Source organism: Theropithecus gelada, chromosome X, assembly GCF_003255815.1.
Source record: "Theropithecus gelada isolate Dixy chromosome X, Tgel_1.0, whole genome shotgun sequence".
Lineage (NCBI taxonomy): Eukaryota > Metazoa > Chordata > Mammalia > Primates > Cercopithecidae > Theropithecus > Theropithecus gelada.
In genome coordinates this window covers 146,294,709-146,307,457 of record NC_037689.1, presented here as the reverse complement: position 1 = coordinate 146,307,457, position 12,749 = coordinate 146,294,709, and the positions used below count along the sequence as shown (strand labels likewise).

Genomic DNA, 12,749 nt, shown 5'->3' with positions numbered 1-12,749 from the left:
GCCATTATCCAGAATAGTTGGGACCAGAAGTGTTTCAGATTTTGAATATTTTTGAATTTTGGAATATTTGCATTAAACTTACCAGTTGAGCATCTCAAATTCAAAAATCCAAAATCTGAAAATGCTCCAATGAACATTTATTTTTCCTGAGTGTCATGTCAGTGCTCAAAATGTTTCAGATTTGGAGCATTTTGGATTTTGGATTTTCAGATTTGGGATGCTCAAACTGTACTCTCATTAGGTATGTTGGTATGCAACTCAGAGAGAATACCCTCTGTTTTGGAACTTGTAAAGTCAATCTGAATGATGACTGCAATCATTCTTGCAGCATCCTAGTCAGTAGGATGGCCTGGCCACAGTGGGGGCTGCAGCTCAATGAGGAATCTTAAGTCTTTCCTGGAAAGGGACAGAATAAATGAAGAAAGGACTGAGAACCAACCTCCTTTCTAGCCACTGTGACAGCACTGGGACAGAAATAAGATTACCTGAATATCATCATGAGATAACATCACTCTTAAAAATTCCTACCCTGAGATGTGGAGATACAACAGAATGAGCGTATTGGATACCAAACCATTTCTCTAGACGTAGTTCAAATGAAAAGGGCCACTCTGGATTTCACCTTATGGGTATACTTTATAGCCTTGGAATTGAGCTCTAACCTCCTGCAGGTAAGATTTTCCCAAGTCAAGCCTACCACATAGGTCAGTGATCCCAGCAGGCTGGGCAGAACATGTGGTTGGTAGGACCCAGGAGGCTCAGAGTATAACTAGGCTGTGGAGATGCTAATGTTTGTCCAGAGAAATGAAGAAGCCCCAGAAGATGCATTTGGACATTGAGGGCACTTGCGTATTTTTCTTTCCTATGCATCCTAAGTCCTCATATGCCATAATGGACACTCTTGCCACTGGCTACAGATCATTCCTAGTTTTTCCTCTCTAGTCATGTCAAATACTGCATTTCCCACAGAAAGCATCATCACCTTTACCAAAATCTGCAATGCACTGCCATTGGCTTCCTTGAAAATGAGGCTCAAGATCAAGTTAGACAACAAACAGACACTGCTCACAAGCACTTGGCAGGCCACTTTGGACCGCTTACCTTGTGCTTACGCTTGCCCTTGGGGGCTGGTTTCTCCACAGCTGTGACAGCTGTCTGACGCTTGGGTTTTGTGGCAGTCTCCTTGTGGTCTGGCTTGGCAGGTGCTGCATGGAGTGAGTTGTGGCCAGGTACTCTAGAGAGTAAGTCAAGGTCAATCTTCACCCAGAGGTTTTTCAGGTTCTCATGATCTCGCAGAGGGGACAGCATTTCAGTTTGCATGACAGGAATGGGTGAAAATGTTGGCTCTTCATTACTGATGGATAAGTTGTTGTTGCTGCCACTGCTACTCATTAAGGTGCTGAGGGTCAGACTGGCACCACAGATTTCCTTGGATTTGGCAGTATTACCTCCAGAAATAATGCACGGAGGCAGGACTTTGATTTGCAGGGTCTCTTCCTGATCTGTGTTGGAGTCAGATGTAGATGAATCTGTTTCAATGAATTCCCGAGACTTTGGCACAATCTTGCCAGGCCCTCGGTACTTCTTCTTCTCAGTAGCCAAGGGCATGTTAGGTCTTGGTTCTTTCCTAGGGGCTGGTTTGTGGGCAGTGGCTTTGCTGCGGCCTCTTGGTGGGTCAGGAAGCTCCACGCTTTCTTTTTCTTTGGGAGTGCTGCTGGTAATGTTTGGTTTGGGCCAGGTAAACTCGTCAATGCTGGTGTTCTTCTCAACCTTTTTGGGCTGTTTTTTCCCAATTGTCCTTTGAGCCACTGTCTCACTAGTTGTTGACAACTTATGCTTCAAAGCCTTTGTTTCTGGAATTTTCTGAGTGGGCCGTGGACGGACTTTCTCCCTAATGAGGCTGAGGAGAGGCCTTTCTTTGGGTTCAGCTGGGACCTGACTGGCATTCGTCTTCACTTTCATCTGGACTTCCATTGGTTGGATGATTGGAGGAGGCAGAGAAATAGTCTCCATGGGTGTTTCATTTTGGCTACAAATAAAAGACTTGTTCTGGGATGTCACTTTGTTAAGCCATTTATCCAGTTGCCACTTGTTGGTTGAGGGTGGTTCAGGCTGCAGATTGAGAAACAGCAGCAAGAATGATTTTTACACTTGGGAAGGATTCAAGAGAACCCTCAGTACAGAGACTACTACTAAAAGCCTTGGATGTCAAGTGACTGTTCACACATATACAAATACACACACTCATACACACACACCTGCATACACCCACTATCCATAATATTCAAATGACCTAAATAGCCAGATACAAACCAGCTGCAGTCTAGTTATTTAAACTCATTTCTACTCCTTCTCTGAAAATATTCTCTACTTTGGCCAGAAAGAAAAGAATTATTCACAGAGAGATGTTCTAGTCGGTTGGCAGGGATGCCCATGAGGGAAACCTATTTCCAAAATCCTTTGTGGAATCATCAGTCAACCTCTCACCAGGAGGCAGAGGTAATAGTCTCCGATCCTGAAAGGAACATAAGCGCACCTCAGGTATAATTCAAAAGGAAACGCTTTCCAGCTGCCAGAGTGCCAGTGCCTTCTATGTGATGCTGTCATTCCCTGCGAACAGATTAGGCCTTTTGTATTTTTACTGAAGGACAAAAAGAGTTTACTTCCAAAAAATAGAAACCACTGAGCTTTCTTTGGTGTATGGGCAATAACCAATTTATAGGGACATGCATGCAGACATTAGCATCCACTAAACCATGGCAATGATGTGTACTATTCGGGTCCTTGATTCCTAACTCTGAGTTCTGCCAGCTGAAAAAAGAGTCATCATTTTTATTACAAGAGCTCTTCTTTTGAAAGCCATCAGCTGAGGCTTATGGTACCAGCCAATAGAGGGTGACAGAATTAAAAACACTTGAGTAGTTGTGATAGCAACCTGCACAAGACAATGGCAGGCAAGGGTTGAGGAAGTTGTATCGGCTGCCACTGTGGGCAGCAGAGTTCTCGGGTTGAGAACATCAGCTCTGGATACACATAGACTGGGGTTTTCAGTCCTGGCTCTACCACTGTCTATCTGTGAGATCTTGGGAAAGTTCTTTTTAACCTCCTAGAACTTTATTCTCTCATCTATAAAACAAAGATAATAATAAGTACTCTGTAAGGTTGTCATGAGGATGATATGAGACAATGCAAGTCAAGAGCTCAGCACAGTACCTGACACACGCATGGTCCATGTTCAACAGGTATTTCTATTATTAATAGCAGTAATTCATTATTGTCTCCTATTTTTCTTTTCTGATTATTGAAAAACAAGTGTATGGAGATCCGGGGGTTGAGGGTGGAATTTACTTGCTGTAACCAAATGCAGGCTCAGGGAAATTGAGTAGCTATCCTGGACTCAGAGTGGATGTGAAGCAAATTCTTTTATTTCAAAATTATTATTTTAGTATTTCATGGAGCTGTGTTAAATGTCTTGGTGAATTATTATCAAACACACTTGAAGGATGCATATTAAAATAAAGAACATATAACATTTAAATAATCATTTTACCTTTAAGGAAAACCATACTTCTTGGGTCTTACTTGCCAAGTGGCAATTCACACTTTAATCACTTTAATCTAGAGTAAGGGTTAGTGTCCCCAAGGCCAGAATTGGATCTTGACTGGCTTCATTGGTTCTCTCAGAAGACAAGCTGCTAGTCTATTCATTACTATGCTAGTTTTACTATGCTAAGAGTAGCTAAGTGAGTCACACAGCAAATCAGTCACACAGCAAAACATGTATGCATGTTAGGACTATGTGAATATATGTTTTTTAAGAATGCTGTTCAATATCTGGATACTTTTCTGAAGTGGTTATTGTGCTGAATTAATTATTGTGCTGAAAGTGTGAGTGTGTGTGTGTGTATGTGTGTGTGTGTGTGTGTGTGTTGAGGGTGCTGCCTCCAGGACAGGCAGATCATGGTTAGGGCTCCGGCACCTTTACTCACCTCTGGAGTGGCCACACGAGGTGCCTCATTAGATTCGCTGTCAGTGGTGCTACTTTCAGTGTCTGAATCTGACTCAGAGCTGCTCTCCGATTCACTGGAGCTGCCAGAACCCCCACTGGCTTGCACTGCAGGTGGGGGCTGGGGAGTGGCCAAGGGTGGGCTGAAAGAGAAACAACATAATTCATTGCCTCATTTACTCTCAAATCAGATGGAAAACAGCCCAGTTCAGCAGAAGGGCCTATGATCCATGAATTACCGGCAGAGTGGGGTTTACCATCCCCATTTTACAGATAGGAAATGTGAGGCTTAGGAGGTCCAGTGACTGGCCCAAGTTGAAAAGTTTGAAGAGAACCAGGCCTATGTGTATCCAAGTTCCTTGGCTTTCCATCACACTGCCTTGTCTTCCAGAAAACCTTGCCACCCTCACTCAACATAAAAACCTTAAGCCAAGTTTGCATGCCTCTGGATGCGGATATAGATGTAGTGCCTTAGATGTTGAACTGTCCCTTTTTTTTCAGGTAAGATAATTTTCCATTTTTTGTTGCCCCCTTGTTCAATACCCCACAGGTTCATCAAGAGGCTCTGATCTTAGTGAAACATATGGTATATAGTTCTATTACCAAGAAGGAGTGAGTTCAATTATCATTTTAATTAGAGGAAACTGAGGTTCAGAAAGAGGGTGGAGCTGGTCTCTGCCTCCCAGCTAGTTGGCGAGCCAAGACTAGCACCTAGCACCCTGGCCCCCCAGCTGCCTCAAAGGACACTAGTTGTGCTGAGCGTATTCATTGCTGAGGGCCTGGTGCTCAGCCTCAAAGTGACTAGAGTTGGTCCTCAATTTCTGTCTGTTGGGTGTATGAATAAGGGAATGTGACAACACACTCCTAGGCCTCCTCCACCATAAGTTTTATAACCTCCTTGTAACTCTTACAAGGAGGTGTGATCATAAGAGACCAATCAGCTGTAATGATTGATTTTAAGTTTGTAAAGCTGACCAAGCAAAGCATTTGGAAAGTGACACCATTTGCTACTCTGCCTTTATTGATAATCAATACTCCTCCTTACCAATCGTTTGCTCTCTGTGTCCTATAACAAACCAGCCTCAGCTGCATCTGGGCACACTGGGGTATGCCATCACCTTTCTTTTTCTCATTGTCGCTTTGGACTGAATTTTCCTTTCTCTCAGAAATGGGTCTCTAAATTTGGGGGAAGGTTCTAATCTCCCTCTGTCTCTTCAGCCTAACCCCTCTTTGGAGATCAGTTTAGCTCATGGGGAGGGAGGTGCTCAGGGCCTGTTTGTCTGTTTGCCATCTACTGGGCCTTCACAGCCCCTTGCATGCAGCAGCAACTTGACTTGCTCTCTCCCTCGCATTCCCCAAATCTGAAGCAGCAGCTTAGTCAAGAGAGCCCAGTCTGGTCCTGGAGATCACCTGGTCCTGTGGCCCCATGTTTAATGTGACAAAGAGGATCCGCAAGGATTCCCCAGCCCCCAACTCAAGGAGCACAGACATTTATTCATTGCCTGAACCCAAACGAGTTCATGCCCCCACCCCATGCCCTCACTACAGCCCCTTCTCCAACATTACAACTCTCTCGCTGAGCTGGAGCCATACTGAGTTGCTGCTTGGGAAGGAACAGGATCCCTTCAAAGCCAGCATGGGCTCCTCATCAGTCACTACTCAGTGCAGAGAGCCTTTCCACTTCCTGTGCCATGTGTCCTTAAAGACTGGCCCTTTAATCTCCCAGGTAGACATTTTCTTTCATATAGTGAAAGCTCATTTTAAACTGCTATCTGCTAAGTAAATGCGAACTACAAGTACATTCCTCTGTCAAGTACATCAAGAGATTAGGGAAAGTACAAGAAATAAGGAGACTACTGTATCTCCTGAGAACTGTGTGTCTTCCCCCAGCAGTAGGGGGAAAGGGAGGAGACCTATATAACAGGGCTCTTATTTCTCTGTATTCTTTTGTAGATCTCTCTTTAGTGTCAGTAATGATACCCTATTTATGCAAAGTTATCTTTAAATCTAATCAATTGTTTTTGACCTTGGTTACTAAATAAAGATTGAGAGAACAGAAATCTAAGTGAGACTAATCCAGAGATTAGGCTAACTTGGCCTCAATTCCTCCCAAGTGAAGTTTTAAATATAACACAGAGCATTTGCAACACTGAGAATACTGGGTGGTGGATCGAGGGATAAAATCTAATTTGTATCCACATTTGTGATTCTCAAGTGAAAAGGCTGTTTTCTAGTATCATTTCACATTTATGCACTCATTTATTTTAATAAGAAGCTGGTCATCCTGCTATTACTAAGCTAAAATAGACTCTAGTTGATTTTGGAATATTTCTGGATAGAGTTCCACTTACTAGATATTTTTTTTAGCAACTTCTGTAGGAAACAAAAAATCCCTGGGATTACTTCCTCAAAACCAAACACATTAAGGTGATACACATGAAGTACAGATGATTTATCGACCAAAATCAACTTATTCCTCAGCTAAATCAAAGTTTCATGGATTTAGTAGAAAAATGTGTGTGTGTGTGTGTGTGTGTGTGCGCGTGCATGTGTGTGTGTTTTGTATGTATCTTTCTTATCTAAAGCCCTTCTGAGAACAGATGTATTTTAGCATTCAGATGTTTCTAATTTTAAAAAGTAATATGCTGAATATACCATATATAATATTCTCAATGGGATCTGGATAAGCACCCCTTAATAAAACTTGTTACTATTGCTGCAGTAACATTCACAGTAAGAGGAATACATAAATGTTTTAAATAAATATCTTTACAGCAGTTTAGGTCAGGTTTTATCATCAAATGAGTTTGTCTCGAGGTTAGAAAAAAATATTGGTTCTCAGAACTTGTTGAATTTCAGAATTGTAAGAAATTATGGATGTGAATAGAAACCATATATGAAAATCTGACAATACTTGTAAGTAGATATAAATAAATACATGAAATTAAAATTGTTTTAAACATAAGGGCAACCTTGACTGAGACCCAATGAAATGATACCTGAAATTATGTATCCTAAGAATTTTTGTAGCTAAATCTGTTTCTGCGTTCTCAGGTGGGACCCCACGCACAGTCAATTTTGCCAATGAACACTTAGAGAAAATTAGTATAGGAAGAACAAGAAGAAGTACATCAGCTTTTTATACTTAGACATACAGATGTGGGGATAAGAAGGAGGGTGGACTTTAATTCAGGGAGGACACCATGAGAACTCAAACTAGGGGTGAAGGACTTCAGTGTGTTAGTGAAAAGAAATTGCTTTCTCTGGGAAGTTGCACAGTTGGAAATGGAGAACCAGCATCTGTGGAAAGGAATAACGGTTGCTTAAATAGAGGCAAGACTGCTCTCACCAGCACCTTTCCAGTGCCTCTACTCTCCATCTTCTGCTCATGGGCTTGCTGGAGACTGTAGATGCAGCCAGTCTGCTAAAGAATGTAAGCTCTGGCCGGGCGCGGTGGCTCAAGCCTGTAATCCCAGCACTTTGGGAGGCCGAGACGGGTGGATCACGAGGTCAGGAGATCGAGACCATCCTGGTGAACATGGTGAAACACCGTCTCTACTAAAAAATACAAAAAAACTAGCCGGGCGAGGTGGCGGCGCCTGTAGTCCCAGCTACTCGGGAGGCTGAGGCAGGAGAATGGCGTGAACCCGGGAGGTGGAGCTTGCAGTGAGCTGAGATCCGGCCACTGCAACTCCAGCCCGGGAGACAGAGCGAGACTCCGTCTCAAAAAAAAAAAAAAAAAAAGATAAAGAATGTAAGCTCTACATCTGAGTCTGGGCCTCATTTCCTGTGGGCCTACCTTGCGCCCAGTTGGGACTGCTCCCAGGGACAAAAAGTGAGTACAAAACTGAAACATTGTCTTTAAAAGCAGGACAAACATCAATATATGAATAGTTGGCCTAAGGCCACATTCTTGTCTGGAATATACCATGGAACTTTCAAGTTGGCAAAGCATCATAATATGTCACTTTCAGTTCTTCACTGAAATCTGTTAGCTGTTCAGCTAGTTAAATTTCCACTTCTGCTACATTTATTTTCATACATTACTAATTTATTTTCCAGGTGTATATTAAAGTGGCTATGAGTAAAGCTAGCCCATGTAATACTTGATTCTGCCTAGGAGATGAAAAACTAATGCACAGTTTATATATTCTTCATTCACTAAGACTGTATTAATGTTATTTTTCACACATCATTTACTTTCATATTTCAATAAACTGCTTTTAAAAAGAATGCTAGTGGTTACAACAAACATAATGTCTGATACGAAAAATAATTAACATTTGCTATATTAAACCATCCACTCTATAGTCTGTAAATATTAAAAGTATACTCAGTAACTTCACTACAATGTAATAAAACTTCTCAAAGGACCCACATTTGTAATGACTTCAAAGTCAACTGCTCAACCTTTTCAAAGATCAGATTTTGCTATCTTATTCATCAGAGTGAGCCATCTTTATCAAGTAGAACTAAGCTTCATTTTAATCCCAAACCCATTTGTTAGGTCTTCATGGTCGTAGGCCAGACTGGGGGCAGAGAAGATGGCTTAGCAAGTTAGTGACCCTAGCAGGGGAATCCAAAGCTGGGGAAGGTGATCAAAGAGTAGGCCAGTAGGAGAGACGCTGGGGAGGCGTTTAAGATGCCTTCTCCAGACAGGGTTGGCCCTGGTGGAAAGCTTGAGAGTGCCAGGGGGAAAAGATGGGCTTTAAGAGATAGTCTGGGCATGCTAGACTCTATATGTGATAGTCTTTCTATGCTTACACCACCCAGACTCTTCTGCAATAAAGGGATTAATGTGTAGCACCATAATTAATGAATAGATGCAGAAAAGATGATGAGGCCAAAGGCCACGTTGAAGAAACCGACTATTCTGCCTGAATAAGACTCTGGGTTGGGGATGGGGGGAGGGGCACATATACTGAAAATTTTCAAACAATGTGCAGGTCTGCCCTGGCAGCAGGGAAAGAGTGGGCTTGTTCTGAACTTCCACGGTAAATACAAAACCAATGAGTTGGAGATCTAGTCAGGAAGATTTTACCTCAACATCAGGAAATACTTTTAAAAACTTACAGCTGACCACAGAAAGAATGCACTACCTTGCATGCCAGTGAACCCTGCACTTTAGGTGAGCAGATAGCCAGCGGCTATAAAGAATGTGGAAGAAGAATCCTTATTGTGGGTCTGAAGTGGGGTTGGGTGATCTTTAATATGGAGTCCTGATAAGTAAGCAACAATGAGGAAGGGGCCCCAGGTGTGGGAGGGCCCAGGTGGGGAAGAACAATGAACAGTTGTTCTGAGAGATGGCTAATCCCAAACAATGACCTCATTCCACGGGTACAATGACCCTGCTTCTTGGGCAAAATGACCTCTTCTGTACATGGCCCCCTCCAGCACAACCCTATAAAACTTCCCTCCAGCCCCTGCCTCTTTGCAGACAGCCCCTTCTCTGATGTTGCAACCTTGCAACACATTTTCATACTTTAATAAATCTTCCTTTCTTTACCTATAACTGTACTGGTAAATTCCTTTACCGCTTGCACCACTGGCCCCACTACCCACAAAATTTAAGGTGTCTTCCAACTCAAAGATTATAATCCTTATGAACCTAATGTGTATTGGGGATTTTAAGTGAGGCTGTTTATGGACTTCATGAGAAAACATGTGAAGAGACATTTGTGCAATCCAATCTGCTCCTTAAGGCAAGTCTAGGAATGTCCTGCTCTCTACAATACTTTATCAGTCACAGGGTTATTTTATAAACCTTACAGGATTAAAACTGCACTTCTGTAAGGCTATTTTATAAGTCAGACTTTTTACTAATTCAGATTAACAGCCTCCAGAAAGCCAAACACCAGAACCAGTGCTGTTTGAGTCTAATTCTAATTTAACTGTAAATCCCTTTCTCTGCAGATAAACAGAGATGATGAATTGGTCATTCTGCTCCATCAAGCTGTGTGGGCATCCAGACTATGTATAGGAAATGTACATGGGAGGATTCTATAAGCAAGTCCACAGGGTATTGATCTTGGCAACACATTTCACAAGGCCCAGAACTTGCCAAAGACATGGAGCATGAGATGTTTAATGGGAGAGTCCTATATGAAACTCTCCTCTTCAGTTAAGACTTGTATGAATTTCATCAACTTGACTGTGTTCCGGTTTTACTGGGATCAAATGTCTGTCTACTAGATAATTTAGAACGGTTTCATATTTGATTTCATCATAAGCTGTAATGAGATGAACTTCAGGCAAAGGAATCAACATCCACAGCTGATCTTATCTCCCTTCCTCCCTCATTTTTGTCTCTGAATTCTGGTTTCCAGAACTGGAGCACTATGCCTGCCTCATCACATTAAGCCACCAGAGGCAGATGCTCTGAACCCTGAACCTGTTCTAGCCAGAGAGTGGGAAGAATCCATTTTGTCTGTGTCAGCAGTTTTGAAATCTTTCCCCCATCTCCCCTACCCCCTGAAAATCCACTTAGCCCATTTCTGCAACAAATAGTGTACGCAGAAATAGAAAGCAATGGAAAGTGTACACAGAAGAATAATATATAAAACTGATAAAAGCAGAATTGCTGTAGTGGAAACAAGAAACAAGGGATGTGGAGAGTGGAGGGAGCCTATGTCCCCAGCAGCTTCCCCACCTCCTTGGGATGCCCCCCGAGCACAATTTGAAAATAAAATAATTCATATCCCAATATCATCACAAGCAAGTAATAATCAAATATATTTTCTGCTAACTCTCTGATGCTATTGATGAGCAGACAGTCGATTATGGTCCAGTTGTGATCTGGGCCACATCCTGATGTAACTTCAGAAAAAGATTATCTTTGCCTAATTGTATACACTAAGATGTTTGTCCTGTTATCTCATCCTGATGTTTGAAATAGAGCCTCCTCAATTTATTTGCAAAGAGTAATAAGGAGGTCAACACCTATTCATTCCTATTCATTTTCTCAGACAAGTTACTATACATGACATTGCTAAAGCCCTGAATGACTGAAGTGATCTGTGGTTGATGGAGTAATGACTGACCCAAAGATGTCCGTATCCTGATCCGTAGAACTTGTGAATATGTTACCTTATATAGCCAAGGAGATTTCACACATGTGAATATTAAGGATCTTGAGATGGGGAGATTATCGTGGATTATCCAAGTGGGCCCAATGTAATCACAGGGATCCTTACGAGTGAAAGAGGGAGGCAGAAGAGGAGGCCAGAGTGATGCCATGTGAGAAAAACTTGACCTGCTATGCTGGCTTTTGAAGATGGACAAAGGAGGCCAAAGGTCAAGGAATGTGGCAGCCTCTAGAAGCTGGAACTGGCCCTCAGTTAACAGCCAGCAAGACAATGGAGAGTTCTGTCCTGTAACCATAAGGAATTGAATTCTGCCAATAACTCACATGAGTAGGAAACAGTTTGTTCCTTAGAGCCTTCATAAAGGAATGCAGCCATTACTGACACCTTGATTTTAACCATGTGAGACCCACATCTGACTTCTGACCTCCAGAACTCTAGGATGACAAATGTGTATTGCTTTAAATCACTAAGTTTGAGGTAATTTGTTACAGCAGCAATAGGAAACTAATACAAGAGCCAAATAATTAAAATTCTGAGTGCACCCTCTTACACCTGAACAGATTTTCTTCTGTTTGTAAAATTTAGTTTCCCTTCAGAGAAGTCCAAACATATAAGCCCACCCTGGGAAGGGAAGCTAGAGGTCTAAATGACGTGCTGTGAAGCAGATCTCTGAGTAAAAAGATGCTAGTAGATTAATGCCACATCAATGGTGCAATGAGAGGTTACATCTTCCAGAGAGGCTGCAAACAGACTGTTTTGAACTTTTATGATAACTATAAGTGACTGGCTTTTTACATTTTTTGATCACCAGCTTTTAGTTCCTATTTTTTCTAACTTACTCAATGCCTACTTCCTTTCTGAGAAGATAATTATGAGTGATTTTGGCAATGGCTTTTCAGCACCATGTTTGACTCACAACTAATCAGGGCTTGGTTGTCCTTTCTGTAGACTGACCAGACTCAGGCACTTGGCCTCTTCTTTTCCTACCTGTGCCCTGTCTCCCATTTTCAATCCACTGCCACATATCTAGACAGCTGCATTTTCTTTACTGGTTTTAAAGAGTCAGTTTTAGTACACTGGGAAGAGCATAGGGTTGGAAGTTAGATGATCTGCTTTTGAGTGTCACCTTGGATAATTCATCATTGTATGACCTTAGGCTAGGCACTTAACATAAGGGTCTCAGTTTCCTTACTTGTAAAATGGGGATAATATATCACATAGGTTTTTAAGAGGGCTGGATGAGGTAATTTAGGTGAGAAAACTCATGAACCCATGCTTCTCCAAATTTAATGTGCATAGGAATCACCTGGAGATCTTATTAACCTGCAGATTCTAATTAGGTAGGCTTGGGGCAAGGTCTGAGTTCTGCAATTCCAATATAATTACAGGTGATGCAGATAACTCCCAGGGGACCATACGGAGCGTGGCAAGGCTAATATCTACATGGGGCTATACAGATGGGAGCCACTGGGAGAAAAGGAAGTGGTTTGAAACTAAAGGCTAAAACCCAATTTTGAGGTAAACTGTGAATTTCACTTTTTCATAATTATTCTGTCCTCCTTTAGCAAAAGAGAAAGTTGACTACCTTGTATCATTTTTAATCTGACTTAGTGAAATTTAAGCTTTCTTTAGGCAATTGTTCCTGAACAATTTCTATC

General features: G+C 42.0%; 1 protein-coding gene across 6 annotated transcripts in view; it reads right to left on the bottom strand.

The window, feature by feature from the left end:
* Nucleotides 1-12,749, bottom strand: part of AFF2 (AF4/FMR2 family member 2) — a 503,764-nt gene that overhangs the window by 40,947 nt on the left and 450,068 nt on the right. For all 6 annotated transcript variants that reach the window (XM_025372179.1, XM_025372181.1, XM_025372180.1 and 3 more), the window contains 2 exons: nucleotides 3,990-4,149; nucleotides 1,102-2,112 (listed from right to left, as the gene is read on the bottom strand). In XM_025372179.1, the coding sequence (XP_025227964.1) occupies nucleotides 1,102-2,112; nucleotides 3,990-4,149 (1,171 nt within the window). The remainder of the gene's footprint in view (nucleotides 1-1,101; nucleotides 2,113-3,989; nucleotides 4,150-12,749) is intronic.